The sequence below is a fragment of the Amblyraja radiata genome, chromosome 10, assembly GCF_010909765.2.
Source record: "Amblyraja radiata isolate CabotCenter1 chromosome 10, sAmbRad1.1.pri, whole genome shotgun sequence".
NCBI lineage: Eukaryota > Metazoa > Chordata > Chondrichthyes > Rajiformes > Rajidae > Amblyraja > Amblyraja radiata.
Genome location: NC_045965.1, coordinates 59,247,933 through 59,266,618, shown reverse-complemented (window position 1 = coordinate 59,266,618; position 18,686 = coordinate 59,247,933). Strand labels below are relative to the sequence as shown.

At 41.2% G+C, this 18,686-nt stretch overlaps 1 protein-coding gene and 1 long non-coding RNA gene across 7 annotated transcripts in view; both read left to right on the top strand.

The window, feature by feature from the left end:
* LOC116978010 overlaps positions 1–3,059 on the top strand; it is a 17,934-nt gene extending 14,875 nt beyond the window's left edge. Inside the window, exon 3 of the long non-coding RNA XR_004413352.1 lies at positions 2,921–3,059. This is a non-coding gene — a long non-coding RNA (uncharacterized LOC116978010). The remainder of the gene's footprint in view (positions 1–2,920) is intronic.
* znf326 (zinc finger protein 326) overlaps positions 1–18,686 on the top strand; it is a 120,126-nt gene that overhangs the window by 83,119 nt on the left and 18,321 nt on the right. For 3 of the 6 annotated variants that reach the window (XM_033028989.1, XM_033028988.1, XM_033028986.1), the window contains exons 2-5: positions 9,460–9,525; positions 12,813–12,911; positions 13,097–13,178; positions 15,325–15,766. The exons of 1 other annotated variant lie outside the window; for it this stretch is intronic. In XM_033028989.1, the coding sequence (XP_032884880.1) occupies positions 9,460–9,525; positions 12,813–12,911; positions 13,097–13,178; positions 15,325–15,766 (689 nt within the window). Of the gene's footprint in view, positions 1–3,835; positions 4,057–9,459; positions 9,526–12,812; positions 12,912–13,096; positions 13,179–15,324; positions 15,767–18,686 lie in introns of those variants that run through there. 2 more of the 6 variants (XM_033028990.1, XM_033028991.1) reach the window with 2 other exon arrangements.

Genomic DNA, 18,686 nt, shown 5'->3' with positions numbered 1-18,686 from the left:
GGTTCTGAACTTAAAGAAAGGTAACTTTGAGGGTATGAGACGTGAATTGGCCAAGATTGACTAGCAATTAATTCTAAAAGGGTTGACGGTGGATATGCAATGGAAGACATTTAAAGACTGCATGGATGAACTACAAAAATTGTTCATCCCAGTTTGGCAAAAGAATAAATCAGGGAAGGTAGTACATCCGTGGATAACAAGGGAAATCAGGGATAGTATCAAAGCGAAGGATGATGCGTACAAATTAGCCAGAAAAAACAGCATGCCGGAGGACTGGGAGAAATTCAGACACCAGCAGAGGAGGACAAAGGGCTTAATTAGGAAAGGAAAAATAGATTATGAAAGAAAACTGGCAGGGAACATAAAAACTGACTGCAAAAGTTTTTATAGATATGTGAAAAGAAAGAGATTAGTTAAAACAAATGTAGGTCCCTTGCAGTCAGAAACAGGTGAGTTGATCATGGGGAACAAGAATATGGCGGACCAATTGAATAACTACTTTGGTTCCGTCTTCACTAAGGAAACATAAATAATCTGCCGGAAATAGCAGGGGACCGCGGGTCAAAGGAGTTGAAGGAATTGAGTGAAATCCAGGTTAGCCGGGAAGTGGTGTTGGGTAAATTGAATGGATTAAAGGCCGATAAATGCCCAGGGCCAGATAGGCTGCATCCCAGAGTACTTAAGGAAGTAGCTCCAGAAATAGTGGATGCATTAGTAATAATCTTTCAAAACTCTTCAGATTCTGGAGTAGTTCCTGAGGATTGGCGGGTAGCAAACGTAACCCCACTTTTTAAGAAGGGAGGGAGAGAGAAAACGGGGAATTACAGACCAGTTAGTCTAACATCGGTAGTGGGGAAACTACTAGAGTCAGTTATTAAAGATGGGATAGCAGCACATTTGGAAAGTGGTGAAATCATTGGACAAAGTCAGCATGGATTTACAAAGGTAAATCATGTCTGACGAATCTTATAGAATTTTTCGAGGATGTAACTAGTAGCGTGGATAGGGGAGAACCAGTGGATGTGGTGTATCTGGACTTCCAGAAGGCTTTCGACAAGGTCCCACATAAGAGATTAGTATACAAACTTAAAGCACACAGGCATTGGGGGTTCAGTATTGATGCGGATAGAGAACTGGCTGGCAAACAGGAAGCAAAGAGTAGGAGTAAACGGGTCCTTTTCACAATGGCAGGCAGCGACTAGTGGGGTACCGCAAGGCTCAGTGCTGGGACCCCAGCTATTTACAATATATATTAATGATCTGGATGAGGGAATTGAAGGCAATATCTCCAAGTTTGCGGATGACACTAAGCTGGGGGGCAGTGTTAGCTGTGAGGAGGATGCTAGGAGACTGCAAGGTGACTTGGATAGGCTGGGTGAGTGGGCAAATGTTTGGCAGATGCAGTATAATGTGGATAAATGTGAGGTTATCCATTTTGGTGGCAAAAACAGGAAAGCAGACTATTATCTAAATGGTGGCCGACTAGGAAAAGGGGAGATGCAGCGAGACCTGGGTGTCATGGTACACCAGTCATTGAAAGTAGGCATGCAGGTGCAGCAGGCAGTGAAGAAAGCGAATGGTATGTTAGCTTTCATAGCAAAAGGATTTGAGTATAGGAGCAGGGAGGTTCTACTGCAGTTGTACAGGGTCTTGGTGAGACCACACCTGGAGTATTGCTTACAGTTTTGGTCTCCAAATCTGAGGAAGGACATTATTGCCCTAGAGGGAGTGCAGAGAAGGTTCACCAGACTGATTCCTGGGATGTCAGGACTGTCTTATGAAGAAAGACTGGATAGACTTGGTTTATACTCTCTTGAATTTAGGAGATTGAGAGGGGATCTTATAGAAACTTATAAAATTCTTAAGGGGTTGGACAGGCAAGATGCAGGAAGATTGCTCCCGATGTTGGGGAAGCCCAGGACAAGGGGTCACAGGTTAAGGATAAGGGGGAAATCCTTTAAAACCGAGATGAGAAGAACTTTTTTCACATGAATCTCTGGAACTCTCTGCCACAGAGGGTAGTCGAGGCCAGTTCATTGGCTATATTTAAGAGGGAGTTAGATGTGGCCCTTGTGGCTAAGGGGATCAGAGGGTATGGAGAGAAGGCAGGTACGGGATACTGAGTTGGATGATCAGCCATGATCATATTGAATGACGGTGCAGGCTCGAAGGGCCGAATGGCCTACTCCTGCACCTAATTTCTATGTTTCTACTGTCAACTGCTACCAATACTACTCCACATGAGCGGTTCTTTAACTTCAAACAGTGTACTTCTAATGGTACTTCTCTGCCATCATGGTTGACTAGTCCTGGGCCTGTGTTTCTTCGTCGGTATGTCTGATCAAATAAGAATGAGCCTTTTGTTGATGAAGTTGAACTGACTGATGTTAATCCTTCTTATGCAACTATCAAATATCAGGATGGACGTCAGTCAACTGTCTCACTTCGTGACCTTGCACCATGTCCGTCTTCTCCATCAGCTCCATCACTCCTTGATAATATTAATCGAGAACTTCCTTCAACACTCCCATCATCCCCTATGGAAACTTCTATAAGTAATTCTAAAATTGAAAATGTAAATAACAATATGAGTGAAGTTGATGACCAAGCATTATATGTACCACCAGCTATTGAAACACCATTATCTCCTGATGCTCCAGTGCTGCGATGGTCATCAAGATGTACTAAACCTCCTGACCGTCTCAACTTATAAATAGGAGGGGAGAATGAAGTGTACGCATGTGCGGGGCCTTTCCAGAGTGTGTGCATGTGCGGGATTTCGGGCTGGCGAGGCCTGTGGAATCAGTGATGTTTTCCAGATGTTTTGAAGTTATGTATTACAGAAATGGGTTGTTTAAAGCTTAAATAAAGTTTAAGTAAATTACGAGTAGAGTAAAAGTTTCATTTGCCTCACAACAAGAAGCTAGCACCTTCTCAGGAAATGCATCCTCTCTCACTATTGTAGATGGTATTCTACTTGGCACATAACTGGAAGCAGCTTGAATGCAGCTTGAATGCTGACCTCCAATTTCCTGATTCCCACATCTTTTACACCACAGAATTACAAAGCTTCAGTTTACTCAAAACGCAAAGAAGTCAAATTAATCTTCACTTAATAAAATACCTTACATTATAATTTATATTATATAACTAGGATATTCTCAAATGGGGTGAGGAGGGAGAGATAGATCAGTCATGATTGAATGGTAGAGTGGACTTGATGGACCAAATGGCTTAATTATGAAGTCATTGGTTATTTTTAAGGCAGAGATTGATAGATTCTTGATTAGTGCGGGTGTCAGGGGTTACGGGGAGAAGGCAGTAGAATGGGGTTGAGAGGGAAAGAGTAGACTTTTCAAGAGAGAGTTAGATTTAGCTCTTAGGGCTAAAGGAATCAAGGGATATGGGGGGCGGGGGGGGAAGCAGGAACAGGGTATTGATTTTGGATGATTATATTGAATGGCGGTGCTGGCTCTGGCGTTCCTGCACCTATGTTTCCATGATGGGCTGAACGGCCTAATTCTGCTCCTACCACTTGTGACTGTAAACCACATTTGGACTGTAAACTCCTATCTCACCAGGGACTAACTTTACTGAACGTTTTTCCTTCCAATATTTAATATGTAAAAGAATATGTGTGTGTTTATGATTGTGTTTATGGTTTGTTTGTTTGTCTTTTTGCACAAAGTCCGCGAGCATTGCCACTTTTCGTTTCACTGCACATCTCGTATGTGTATGTGACGAATAAACTTGACTTGACTTGACTTGTGACTTAACGCGAGCCCGCCCCTGGGCCGGGGGAGAGGGCGGGTTATTGTGTCGCACCGCCGAGCTCCTCTATAATCTTTGCTGCCGAGGGAGGCGCCAGAGACGGACGGAAGAGAAGCGACGCCATGGACGGCCTAATCAGAAGCGGCGCCATGGACGGCTTAAGGAGAAGCGCCGCCATGGACAGCATCAGGGGAAGCAGACGCAGCTGGGGCATGAGCGAGAACGACGGCGGTATGCGGGGCTCCAGCCGGGGCTGGGCCCCCAGCGACCCGGACGGGGTGCGAGGTAGGAGTGTGTGTGTGTGTGTGTGGCGACCGGGAGAGGCCGCCCGCCCGCCCGCCTCCATTTTATTCCTCCCTCCCCCCCCCTCCCTCCTCTCTCACCGCCGCTCTCGGGGAGATTGCAGGCGGGAACCCGAGGCCTCGCCCTCAGCGTTGTGGGACACAGGCCGACATCCTCGCTCCCAGAGGCCGAAGTGGTCTCAATGTCCCGACCGGGACCGGAGTGGCCTCAACCACCCGCGCTGCGGCTCCCGCGCTAAAATGGCCGCCCTCCTCACGTCCTCTCCTTCCCTCCTCTTCTTCTGTCTCTCTCCCCTCCTTCCGTCCCTACCTCTCCTTCCTTCTCTCTCCCCTCTTTTCCTTCCCTACCTCTCTCCTTCCTTCTCTCTCCCCTCCTTCCGTCCCTACCTCTCTCCTTCCTTCTCTCTCCCCTCCTTCCTTCCCTACCTCTCTCCTTCCTTCTCTCTCCCCTCCTTCCGTCCCTACCTCTCTCCTTCCTTCTCTCTCCCCTCCTTCCTTCCCTACCTCTCTCCTTCCTTCTCTCTCCCCTCCTTCCGTCCCTACCTCTCTCCTTCCTTCTCTCTCCCCTCTTTCCTTCCTTACCTCTCTCCTTCATTCTCTCCCCTCCTTCCTTCCCTACCCCTCTCCTTCCTTCTTTCTCCCCTCCTTCCGTCCCTACCCCTCTCCTTCCTTCTCTCTCCCCTCCTTCCTTCCCTACCTCGCTCCTTCCTTCTCTCTCCCCTCCTTCCGTCCCTACCCCTCTCCTTCCTTCTCTCTCCCCTCCTTCCTTCCCTACCTCTCTCCTTCCTTCTCTCTCCCCTCCTTCCGTCCCTACCCCTCTCCTTCCTTCTCTCTTCCCTCCTTCCTTCCCTCCTTCCTTCCCTACCTCGCTCCTTCCTTCTCTCTCCCCTCCTTCCGTCCCTAACTCTCCTTCCTTCTCTCCCCCCTCCTTCCTTCCCTACCTCTCCTTCCTTCTCTCTCCCCTCCTTCCTTCCCTACCCCTCTCCTTCCTTCTCTCTCCCCTCTTTCCTTCTCCTCCCCTCTGTTCTTCCTGTCCTCCCAGGTCCTAAAGAACAATGGCTGCTGTGAAAGCTCGGCCTCCGTTCCCCTCCCTAGCCCTCAGGGGCGATGGTTGCTGTTGAAACCCTGCCTCCCTCCATGTGGCGACTCTTTGCATATATTGTGTGTGTAAAACAAAGAATCTCACTGTGACATGTGAAAATAACGTATCATTCATTCCCTCTCCCCTGGCCCTCAAAAACGTGGTTGCAGTGAAAACCTGGCCTCCCTCCCCTCTATGAATCATGATCTCCCATCCTGATTAATAACATGAAATGGCTTTATCTCAGTAAAACACAAGGTGTTGGAGCGACACAGCGGCTCGGGCAGCATTTGCTTAGGTAATGGACAGACGGTGTCTCGGGTCAGACCCGAATTACCACGACTTTGCGTTTTGCTGGTGTCTAAGCTTGTGCTTCCACATTGCCCCCCCGCATCCAAAGAAAAACAAATAGTCATAAAGATCTGGCCAACAACCCCCCTTAATTATAATAAACGGGCCCATTGAAACCTTGCACATAGGACTCGGTGATGGAGTTTGGCGTTTTCTTTTTTGTTTGTTATAGGGCTCTAGATAAGAGGAAGAATCGGTTAAAATACCTAAGAATAGTGCTGGATTTCAGCGGGGGGGGGGGGGGGGGGAAGGTAAAAGTAAAGTTGTAGAATCGTGTTCCAGGTGTCAACCCGAGTCATATTTTAGCTACTTGCCTGCTAATTGGTTGTAAATAGCTCGATTGTAATCATGTGTTGTCTTTCCGCTGACTAGATAGCACAAAACAAAAGCTTTTCACTCACTGTACGTCGGTACACGATAGAATGAGCTATACTAACTAAATGTTAAATGTTGCCTTTAGTTTTGGGAAAGCTAAACTGCAACATAATCTGAATTGCAAAACATCTGAAAACATTGAGACCATTCGGCTCATCAAGACTTTACGAACTTCCTTGCTCATGCTCACCAATACCTTGATTACACTAGTAACAAGATGGAACAATTGTAATGTATAATACTAGATGCCTTTCTGGGATATCACACAAAGAGCTGCCACATTCTGTCGCCATCTTGTACCCTAGGGTACAGTTAACCTTGTAATTGACACATCTTTGGGAAGTGGGAGGAATTCAGAGTACCTTGAGGAAGTCAAGCGGAGAGCACAATTGCTCACTACTATGTGTACGAATTAACGGCAGATGCTGGTTTACACCTAAGATCGATACAAAATGCTGGAGTAACTCAGTGGGACAAACAGCATTTTTGGAGAGAAGGAATTCCTTCTCTCCAAAGATGCTGCCTGTCCTGCTAAGTTACTCCATTTTGTGTCTATATCTTCTTGTTCACTACAATGTAGCTTTTGTTTACTTTTATTACAATAAAGTTTTGAGCGTTTTGGAATAAATATGCATTTCTGGCTGCCTACAAGCTCAGAAATGATAAATGCCCAGTGAACAATTTCTGACCCATTCATATGCAATTAATTGGTAATGTGGTAACGGGTTTATGTATTGTATCTGAACTTTGGGAAGAATTACTCATCAGCTTATGTAATTTAATGTCACCACAGTGAAATAATATAATTTCAAACATTTGTTGCTTGTTTTAAACCAACCTTTAAATTCGAGAAACCGTGTCCCTAATGTTTCATCCAAGGGTCCTCCTCTTCTCCAACTAGCATCGGTCATCTACTAAAATAGTTTTTATAGCTTCTTGGTATGGGTATTCCAGTGCACTTGTTTGTGTTTGGCATACCAACTTCTATGTGTAAGCTGGAACTCATCCAATATTACAGCTGTTTATAGATTCAATTTCCAATTCCCACAAAGCCAACCGTGTAAGGTGAGGACTTCTGCTTTCCCAGGAATATTTGAAGGCCTACCTGGTGTTCAACAGCAGTGATGTCATCAAGTTTCCTCAGCAATCTTTTTGTATAATTCCTGTGGCCAGGAGACCACAAGTGTTTTTTAATACACTTTTTAAGCTTAGTGGCGTTTGAAAGGTGGTAATGCTTGCATGAGTAAAATCTGTTGTGTTTTGGACATTTATGTACACTTATAGTACATCAGACTTTAAGGGGCAGCTTGCTAAGCAGTAATTTATGCCTTGGATCCCCTGTATAACCTCGTTTAGACCCATAGTTCCAGGGCTATTAGGTAGGAATTCAAAGGTCGACAAAAATGCTGGAGAAACTCAGGCAGCATCTATGGAGTGAAGGAAATAGGCGACGTTTTGGGTCGAGCCTTCTTCAAACTGGAATTCTTCAGACTTCTAGGAATTGATGTCAGTTGGTAATTTTCCCCTGAATTCATTGGAAAAGGCACGGATGGTATTCCAACTTGCTTAGTTTAATTTATTGTTGTCACTTGAGAATTTCTTGTTGCGATCTATCCAGCCAGCGAAAAGACTATTACAATCAAGCCATACACAGTGTACAGATGCAGTGTAAAGGGCATAATTTTTAGTTTTTATAATTTTATGTTTTTTAATTTTAAATTTTATAATTTTTAGTGCGAGATAAAATCCAGCAAAATCCAATTGAAAGATAGTTCTTTGGGTCTCCAATGAAGTGCATGGGAGGTCAGGACTGCTCTCAAGTCAGTGAATGGAAACATTTAAGCTTTTTCTTTAAATATGAATATCTTGAAGTTCAAGTTTGGGAACACCCTACCTAATACTTAAATGGTCTCTGAAAATGTGGGCGTTTACGTTTAATTTTACTTGTATACCTCATTCTCGATCCGCTGAATGTAAAATACTTTCTTTTAAAAATGGCAGTTGGGCTCCATCTACTGGCCACTTTGGTGAATTTCCTTGATTAGAGAAAATCTGTATCATTGGCAAAAGAACCGGGCCTAATTCTGCACATTTTCGATGTTTCTGAGCATTTTGAGTTGCAACATGCAGGTGCATGTAGCTTCCGTGTTACTCAGTTCCACAATCATTTTAGGTCAATGAATACTGACTGCACTCAAGTTCTTTTCCATTGCAGATCTGCCACATGAAATGGTGTCACCAATAAACAGACAAGCTACTAATTATTTCCCAATACAGATTAGAGTCAAGCAATGCATTGACATTTACAAATGCATTTATAATGAAAAATACAATAGCGCCTGGATATCTGAAGAGAAACGGGCACATGGAAGTATAGGGAATGTAAGGATATAGATCATGTACAGGCAGACGAGATCGGTTTAACTTTGCGTCATGTTCGACACAAACATAGAAACATAGAAATTAGGTGCAGGAGCAGGCCATTCGGCCCTTCGAGCCTGCACCACCATTCAATATGATCATGGCTGATCATCCAACTCAGTATCCCGTACCTGCCTTCTCTCCATACCCTCTGATCCTCTTAGCCACAAAGGCCACATCTAACTCCTTCTTAAATATAGCCAATGAACTGGCCTCGACTACCCTCTGTGGCAGAGAGTTCCAGAGATTCACCACTCTCTGTGTGAAAAAAGTTCTTCTCATCTCGGTTTTAAAGGATTTCCCCCTTATCCTTAAGCTGTGACCCCTTGTCCTGGACTTCCCCAACATCGGGAGCAATCTTCCTGCATCTAGCCTGTCCAACCCCTTAAGAATTTTATAAATTTCTATAAGATCCCCTCTCAATCTCCTAAATTCTAGAGAGTATAAACCAAGTCTATCCAGTCTTTCTTCATAAGACAGTCCTGACATCCCAGGAATCAGTCTGGTGAACCTTCTCTGCACTCCCTCTATGGCAATAATGTCCTTCCTCAGATTTGGAGACCAAAACTGTACGCAATACTCCAGGTGTGGTCTCACCAAGACCCTGTACAACTGCAGTAGAACCTCCCTGCTCCTATACTCAAATCCTTTTGCTATGAAAGCTAACATACCATTCGCTTTCTTCACTGCCTGCTGCACCTGCATGCCTACTTTCAATGACTGGTGTACCATGACACCCAGGTCTCGCTGCATCTCCCCTTTTCCTAGTCGGCCACCATTTAGATAATAGTCTGCTTTCCTGTTTTTGCCACCAAAATGGATAATGTGGGCTGAAGAGCCTGCTCAAGTGTTATACTGTTCATGTTCCAAAATGTTGCAAATATTTAGCAGTCAGGTAGCATTTATGGAAATAAATAGTTAATATTTGAGGTTGAAGTTTCTGAGCATTTTGATTATATTTGCAATTCTTCATTTACAAATGTTCACCATAATAATGCACTGGTCTCTACACATTGGGTTAGATTAAACTGAAAGATGATAGTGCATTTTGCCAGACTTTTTGCATCATCAATGTTTTCTTGGGTAAATGTTATCAAGGGTCTTTTCCCTTTCATGAATTAAATTTGGCAGCATAATTATGTATATTTTCTTTGACAGGTGGATCAGAATGGTTGAACAGTGGCACCAGCGGTAGTTGGAGTGGCCGGGATAACTGGAAATCAGGTGGGGTCTGAGTTGCTGAGCATCAACAGTTGGAGTAACACTGGGAAAGAATCTTGACTTCTGCATTCACTTTCCCTGAAATGCCATTTGTGTTATGACTGTTGCCTTAATGTTTATTTTACAAAGCAAAAGCCAATGGATGTTAAAGTTTGAAATAAAAGCTAGTCTACGATGTCCCTTGTTAAGTATGATGATGGTCATTTTAGGAATGATTCGACTTTTCCTACTATGATCGCCCATCTTTGGTGTTTTTCAAAACAAATATAGTTACATGCAAATCGACACCATTGTTTCCAGTTGTAATGAGGTTATTTAACGTTGCTAATGCACAGTTGTTCCGATCACTGTCTACCATTGAATGCTGCAAGCTTCACTTGGGGTTCTACAACTCCAAAGGGTACCCTGCAGCATTATTTAAGTTTGGACAGTCTCTGATGGTGGATATTATCAATGTTTAAGGCAGTATATTTCTACTATGACTAATATTGTTTTTTGTGGCTGAAGTCGAAAAATTGTTTTTTTTTAAATGTAACTTCTTAATAAATTTAGTATCAAGCAAGTATTTTTTGTGCATGTGGTAAATAGTCTGGCCTCCCAAACACCAAAATGCTTAAGTCTGGCAGACTGACTTTCAATGTTCTGTTGGTGGTATATTTGATTGAAAAACTTGACCTCTATCTTGCTCGGGCTGTGTGACAACTCTCAGACATAGCCTTAACCATGACCCTACCAACGAACAGTGGCCCATTGCCTTCAAAACCATCACAGGTCTCTTTATTTGTGGCAATCTCCCCTTCACAGCCTCCGCCCTGATAGTTTCTTCAACCCAACATTGCCCATTTCTATTTCCGACCCAAAATCCCCAAACTGGACTGCTCTTGTAGCTTCATTGTTTCTGTCAGCTTTTATCCTACTGAAATCTTCTCAAATGTCAGCAGTATCTTGTCTAGTCTCTTCCCACCTATATCTGGATGCATCTCATGTTCTCCTTTGCTTTAACCACTTCCAATTCCATGGCACCCTCTTCTTTACACTTCCATTCTTCTTCAGGAAGGCCTCAAGACCCTTTGTTTCTTCCTAGAGTAGAAACCTAAGCAGCTCCCCTCAACTGACACTTTTCCCAGTCTGGTGGAACTTGTAGGTGCATTCAACAACTTCTTTTGATTCTTCTCTGTTTCTTCAAACAAAAGTGTAGTCTTGAGCCCTCATTTGGGCCTCAGTTGTGCCTGTCTTTTCTTGTCTATGGTGACCACCTTGTTCCAAACGTCTCCTGTCCAGACACTTTCCTCTGTAATTGTAGGAGCCACGAGACCTGTCCCTACAGTTCCTTCCTCGCCTCTATTCAGGGATCCAAAGACCCCATCCAGTTGAGACAGAATTTACGTGGGCATATTCCAACTTTGTCAATTACATTTGGTGGTCTCTGGTGTCCCCTTCATCGGTGAGACCGGACATAGTAGAGAGGACCACTTTGACAAATGCTTGAGCTCTGTCCACCAGACCTGGCTGGATCCCATTCTTCGTTTCTTCACCATCCTTTCATTACTTCACCATCCTTTCCTTTCGTCCTACATGTCACTTCCATCTTCCTTATCCAATTCCACCATTTGCACCCTTTTCTCATATGCACTCGACACCTCCAGCTTTGGTTACTCTCTCCACCTGACTCCTAACCTGGAAACACTATTGCTTGCCAACTCTTATCCCACCCCTTTTCCTCAACTCTTTCTACTGGCTTTCTCCCCTCTACTCCATCAGTCTGAACGAGGTCATGATCTGATATCTCATCTGAGTATTTCCCTTCATAGGTGCCACCTAACCCTAGTTCCTGCAGCTGTTTTTGACCAAATCTTCTGATCATTCCTCTCATGTCTTCATGCTTTGGGATTCTCATAAAAAGCTGATATTATGAGTAGTCATTGAGTTCTCGTTTCCGAATCGCCACACATCCATGTATTTCAGAGATGCTGCCTGACTTGCTGAGTTATTTCAGCCCCGTGTCTATTCGGGGCAAGGTGGACTTTGTTTGGTAAAAATTAGAAAATTGCAGCAACTAGTTATCAGATATTGTAAAAGTCTGTAAGTTTGAAGTTTGTCTTGAGTCATTTGCTATTAGTATTTTCTCACTACAATTGCCTCTGCCTCAATACATCTTTGAACTAGATGACTTGCATTTCTAAATTCCCCTCTTTAACTGCAAAATAATTGAGTAAAATTAATAGCGTAAGCGGTAATTTATTGTTGTCTCTATTGAACTTGTGATGGCTTGAGCCTGATTTTTTTTTGAATGGATGAAAATCAAGTCATAGTCATAGAGTGATACAGTGTGGAAACAGGCCCTTCGGCCCAACTTGGGGATTGTCCCTGCCTCAACTACCTCGTCTGGCAGCTTGTTCCATACACCCACCACCCTTTGTGTGGAAAAGTGACCCCTTCAGATTCCTATCTTTGTCCCGCCCCCTCCCCTTACATCACTGAAGAAGGGTCTTGACCCGAAACGTCTATTAAATCCTTTCCCCTTCACCTTAAACCTATGTCCTCTGGTCCTCGATTCACGTACTCTGGGTAAGAGACTCAGTGCATCTATCCGATCTATTCCTCTCAAGATTTTATACATCTCAATAAGATCAATATAACCTCAATAAGTGGGCTCATTTGTTTTGCCATAGGGTTTTGAAGGAAACTACCAAGGAAGCCAATATCTACCAAGGAAGCCAAAATGTTGTTTCTTACAAATGTTATTTGCATTAGGTTTGACTCAGAAATGAAAGGAAAAAAATACATGGTGTAATCGGCAGGTCAAAGGAGCTAGGAATTGAGTGTTTCTGCGATGATGATGTGTGCAATATGTAGCAATGTCACAAGAGTGTCAGTGTACATCATCAGTGGCCTAAAACAAGAATGAAAACTATAGTAAATGGGCAAGCAGTTAGTGTGCAGTATACGTATAATGCAATGAACCGTTATTGGTAATGATTGTGTTGGACTGAATTTTGGGACTTGTTCCATTTCTGCCTTATTTTTCAAACTGTTGGACAGTGGGTCAAAATAGGTGATTTCTCTTTTATCTAGCATGCACACTTCCATTTGTAACTTCACAAGTGAGCATTGAACTCTGACCAAATGGCAGCACAACGTATATGCATAATTAGTGTTTATAAGTAAGTTGGTGGATATTTTATTCCCTCCCACCCACTCCCTATCTCAAATTTGGAACAGATATTAGACCTGGGGTCGCACTTACCTGTATGACCAAGTGCTGCATTTTGTTCTATATTTACCCACAGAGCTAACAAGATGGGAGAGTGAAGCTGAATACTTATGCTTTAATACAGAGAAAATGGAAATGGGAAATGTTCATTCGGGCAATCTAGCTCTCCCTGTCGGTTAGTTGCATGCACTTAGATCATTTTGTCTCCCATTTGCCTTGTTGCAAAGCATATATCTGCCTGCTCTTATTTATTTTTGAATGCTTCCAGTGACTGATGGTCTTTTAAAATGTTTAATTAATGAATGTAAAAATGCACGTAACTGAGCGCAGCTGAAAAGTAACTCTTTCTTTCCATTAAAGGTATGATGAGTGGTGACTATGAACGTAGCTCTTTAGGGAGCTCCAGGTCTTACATGGAACCGATTCCTAGTAGGAGTGAGAGGTAGGTGAAGCAAGCTTAGTAGCTTAATATTTCCTATATTTAGACGTGATTTTCCTCTTTAATTCGGAAGCTGATTGCTATATTGTCAATAACAAAATTGAGATGTTGACATAACGAGGCAGGTTATCTAGAAATAATACTGCCTGGTTATGAATTTCTAAATTCTGCGGCGATTTATTTTGGCCTGCTTTCTATTGCCAATTAGTACCTGTACTAAAGATGTTGCCAAATGATCTGCACCAAAAATCTTTTGAAACTAAATTGTATTTATTTAGTATAACTTGTTGTGCTCTCACTTGTGCTTTTAAATGATTGTCCTCTTTAGATCAAACCCTAGTGGAAGTGGGCATTAACTCTGGCCAATTCTGGCGATGTATTTAAAGCAAAATAAACATTTTATTTTCCATTGGGTAGTAGGATGGCGATTGAAGGATATATATACCTAATGGTTTTTCTCCAAATACTTTGCAAACTTCCTTAGAATACTTTACAATTTCCTGATGCTAAATTGTAAAGTATTCTAAGGAGGTTTGCAATGTATTTGGAGAAATGCCATGATGTCAATAGTATAATGGGCCATTGTAAGAAGTATTTTCTTAATTTATGCATTGTTCCACATTGACGTCTTTAATATTAGAAATTTGTAATCTGACGGGCATTCTTATTGTCTATTCCCCAGAACTGCTCTCTTTCACATAGCCAAAAGCTTTTTGGGAGGAGAAGTTAAAGCTTTATTTCTCCCATTTGGTTTTGCCTTCATGGTGATGACAATTTAAGACGTCTAAACCCTGGGAACTTAAAACCAGTCCCAAGTGTAGGTCAATTCGGTAGACGGTAGTCATCTATCCCCGATGGTAGAAATTCATCTTTTTTGCTAAGCCTGTTTCTAATGGACACAAAGCCACATTACACAAACACTCTGAAAGCATTGCAGTAACTTTAATAAAATTATTCTGCCAGCAAAGGGAAAAATAGAAATTGCCTCCCCTATATTGTTCTTTTAATTGGTTGCATGTAAGGCCCTCACACATCCACGTGTTATACTGGGTTTATTGATTCTTGTACCCAATTTGAATTTTGAGAGCCTAATTCCAAGACTATGGTTGCAAGAGGCACTGGCATTTGCAGTTTTGTGTAGGACCTATGTCATCATTTGTATGCTTGCATGTGAAAGGAATTGTAGATGCTTGAACTTGCATTTGTTCAAGAGTGGGAAAATATTCAGTTCTAATTGAAGTTGATTGAATCTAGGGCAGAAATGGGTATCTTGGAGCATATGAGCCTTGGGATGTTGAGATACTGCATCTGCAAATTTAGTTGAAAGGTTTATCAGCACAAAGCTGGTGAAATGTCTAGGCAGACTCCTGGTGCCTGCCCTTCAGTTCTTGAAAGAAATATCCAATTTCTATTACATGTAAGCATACTGATGATTTTGGGGACTCGGTATGTTCAGCTTCAAAGCGGCTGGCCATCTCCATGCTAATCAGCTGTGGATATGAAAGGTAATTGGGTTAACATTGTTACTATAATTAGATATAAAATAAAATGCTCTGTGGACACATTTAAACAAAGTATTTTTAATTAGAAAACAATTTAGATAAAACAAATAATTTGCATAACTTGTATAAGTGTCTCCGGCTATTATAAAAGTTGGCTGCTTTACATTGCTGACTAAAACTGCTTTCATATTCTAGGTAGGGTTTAACATTTTAGTGAAATGCTTTTAACTTTGCTGTAAATAAGTTTTCATTCTCATTTCTTAAATCTATAGGAAAGTGGCAACTTCCAGAACAAAAGTGTGTTTTGAATACTATTAGTGATTATCCATTGACAAATAGTTTCAATCTAAAAATGATGAAGAACTCTTGTAAATCTAGTAGGCTTGTAAGCATTAAAAAAATTGTAAGAATTCTTAAATCACTAACGGTAAAATGCTGCCATTTTAGTTGAGTTTGAAAACTTATTTTCAAAGTACATTTAATAATTTAATTAATGCTGTATATAAATTATACTTACATGAACAAGAATATACCTACGAAAAAGGGGATGACTATTTGAACCCTTTTTAGCAGGTAAATAGTGTTTTCTGGATTTATTATATGTCACTGGTAACTTTACCGGTTTCCTTACTGTGCAATTTTTCCAGGTTTGGACCTTATGAGTCGCATGACTCCAGGTCTGCTCTGGATGGCCATGATCTGTATAGATCTGGCTACGATTTACATGAACCAGGACGAAGCCGCTTTGGGGATAGCTATCCTGATCGATCCGAGAACTCCTACAGGAATTTCGGTGATCAATACCTTGACCCTTATGAAGGTAGAAGCCAGAGCCGATTATATGATAAAAGCAGGTCTAGCTGGGATGACAGCTACTCACATTCAAGCTCAATGCCTAGGGTGTGGGCTGATTCGGATACGGGAAGAGGAAGTTACTCTTCCTACAGCAGCTTTTCTACACTCCTTTCGAAGCCTTCATCTGGAGGCTCTCGGGGGAGGGGAACACTTGCTTATTCTGGCACCGAGTATGGAGGCGGACCCTATTCGATGATGGGAGGACAAGGAGGAGGCAGAGGTCGAGGCAGAGAAGTAAGTACAGAATCTTTGAGATTCTATTCCCATGCCAGCTTATTTTTAAAGGATACAACATTTCTGATCACTAGCATTATTTTGCTGGTGAGAGAAAATAAAAATTGCCACATGGACTAAAACGGTTGCTTTAGTATAGTTAATGTTTTAAAATTGGGCAAATCTTTGTTAATGGTGGGTGTTAAGTTTGGACCCATTTTAAAAGTGGGTAATTGCATAATGCTTTTCCCTTTTAAAACCCCTCAAATTGTGGTTTAAGTTTTAAGTGTTTGAATTGCAGTGAGATTTGTTAAAAATTTGTTTTGTTATGGAAAAACGCTCTTGCAACAAGACCTTTTGTACTAAAGGCAGTTTAAGAGACGCTGTGCCAGGTCACCAATGTTCTCAATGAGAAACGGAAGACATGGCTGCAGTGGACATAATTTAATTTTGGCTCTTGCACCCATTCACTATTGTTGGTCAAGCACCCATTGGAAATTGTGCTGAATTTAGCACAATTTTGAAGACTTGGTAACATTGCAGGTCTCAATGGACAGACCAAGTGCCACTTTAGTTCTGATACCAGGCCCGATTTGCTCTAGAGGACCTTGCTCAGATCAGGCAACCTGGTGTGTCTGCCCGTAACCACTTTCTTAAAAAATAATGTGCCCTCTTGACCAAATGAATTTCTGGCTGTCTGCTCAATTCGCTACTTAACTCTTGAGATTAAAATCAAAACTTGTGCTCATTGTGTGCATGTTAAAATACAAGGTGTGATTCGATATCCCTCTGCCAGAATCTTTTATTGTTTAATTAATTTTTTGATTGCAAAGCCAATTTCTTAGTGAGGAGCAAAATCTCATCATGAAGGAGTTTGTTTGCTGTTTGCATAATTCTATCTTAATTTGTGAACTTGCATTTTATAATGATAGGAATTTGGATTTTACACAAGGAGTTTTCCACAAAACAAAACAGTTAAGGACACATCTTTAGGGGGAAATGGTGAAGTGTTATAGTTTATGACAATATATACACAGCTTGCTTTGAACATTTGTTTTGGGGCAGTTAATGCAAACAATTTGGGCACAAGTGTGATTTATGTATTTATTTAAAGAAAGGGTCTTGTGGAGATTAGTTCCTAAATATTCTTTGTATCTTTTCAATATTTTGGTGCATTATGTTTTCTAATGGTATATATTTATTATTTATGATTAGCATGTTAAACTAAATGTGCGCTGCTCATTTATTATTACTAGTTTCTTTAGAGTATGCTTTGTAACTGCCATAACATGCAGGTGTCACAATCTGCACTTTATATGAACTACTCATTGTAAGCATTCTTTGTAAATTTAAATGTTCTACATCATCTGCCCACACTACAAAAATCATTCAAGTTTTCAGGAAAATATTCTTTTTTACATTCTTAATATTTTTTTTCTTTCAACAAATATTTTGACCACTTTGGATTTTGATGTACTGCATATAACGTAATTTGTTTCACAATGCTGTATATTAATGTTCAAAACTGTCCCTTTATATAGGCAAGTACACATTTTACTTTTGTAAGCCTAGCCTTGGAAATGGAAATTACCAAAACATTGATAGTTCACTTTGAGGACTTCATTTGAACAATCTTGGCAAAGTTTCCAGATTCTAATGATGATTATTAACATCTCGTGTTTTCTTGCGTGGAGTCTCTGTATGCATTCGCTGTCTGCGATCTTCAAACTTGCTTTCTGCAGATCTACCTGTTTGTTCTGGCTCTTGAGTTGTGTAATATGATGATATTGTTGGCCCTGAGAAACCTCTCAGCAAGAATTAGAGGAATAGTTTGCCATTTAAATAATTACACTTGGAGGCTGTGAGACCTTGCTTTCTGTTGAATCAGCACTGATTTGAATAAAATAATTTCCTTCCATGCTCATTATTACTTCCCAATAGCAAATTCTACTGAAGTTGCACGATTTTGCATTATTGACCAACAGAGAAATACAGGCCCAGTTAATGAGGCGACTAATACATTTATTTACAAAGCATGCTTGAAGCACTGGTGATATTAAAAGAGTCTTCTGCATAGATTATCCATTTTTAGAGAGACTTTTAAAGATTTGCTTGATAGTTGTAGAATGATAACTTAATCAAATGCTTTAATGTTATTAGGCTAGTGTTTACCAAATCAAATATATTAAGAGTAAATTGGGGAATTTGCAGTCAGTTATAAAGATTTTCAATGTCATGAATTTCTAGACATGGATGCAGAAATTTACATTAATCATGACCAGCAAATTAACTTATTGAGCTGTGTGCTGCCCCATACAATACTTAAGTTCTAATACGGGATAAGCTAATAATTAGTATATCTTCTATATTGTTCAGTCCAGCTTTCTCCTCTGGCTGTCTGTATGTTTTTTGAGGCAGAGTGGAGCAAGTAAATTTCCCCTGGAACTGATCCATAGATTACATGTCACCAGCAGAGATGACACATTGGGAAACTAAAGACGATAATAGGATTTTTACTTGTGTTTGCAGTAAGGTTTGCATGAATGCACCTTTGAGCATAATCCAAATGCTGTAACACAAAAACTGTCAATTCATGAGAGAGTGGAGCTTTTGCCCCAGTTGAGAAATCTAAAATTATACTTGTGCATGAGTTCCTTGGTTCCATATCATGTTCTAAATATAAAAACAAAATTCTTGAGTGAAAATACCTTCTATTGTAAAGGTGACCTTCAGGGTACATCTTGATCACTTTTTTTATTCTCCACGTTTCTTCTAAAGTTTTCTGATTTAATTATCCTGAAAGAATGGGTCAGAAACCACCTTGGTTATCTATGCCTTCATTCTTGTATTATATAACCAAGTGTTCTATTGCAACTCTGTTGCACTGAAAGCTATGGTTGATCCTTTATTTGGCAGGGCTGTGCAACATTAATGAGACATA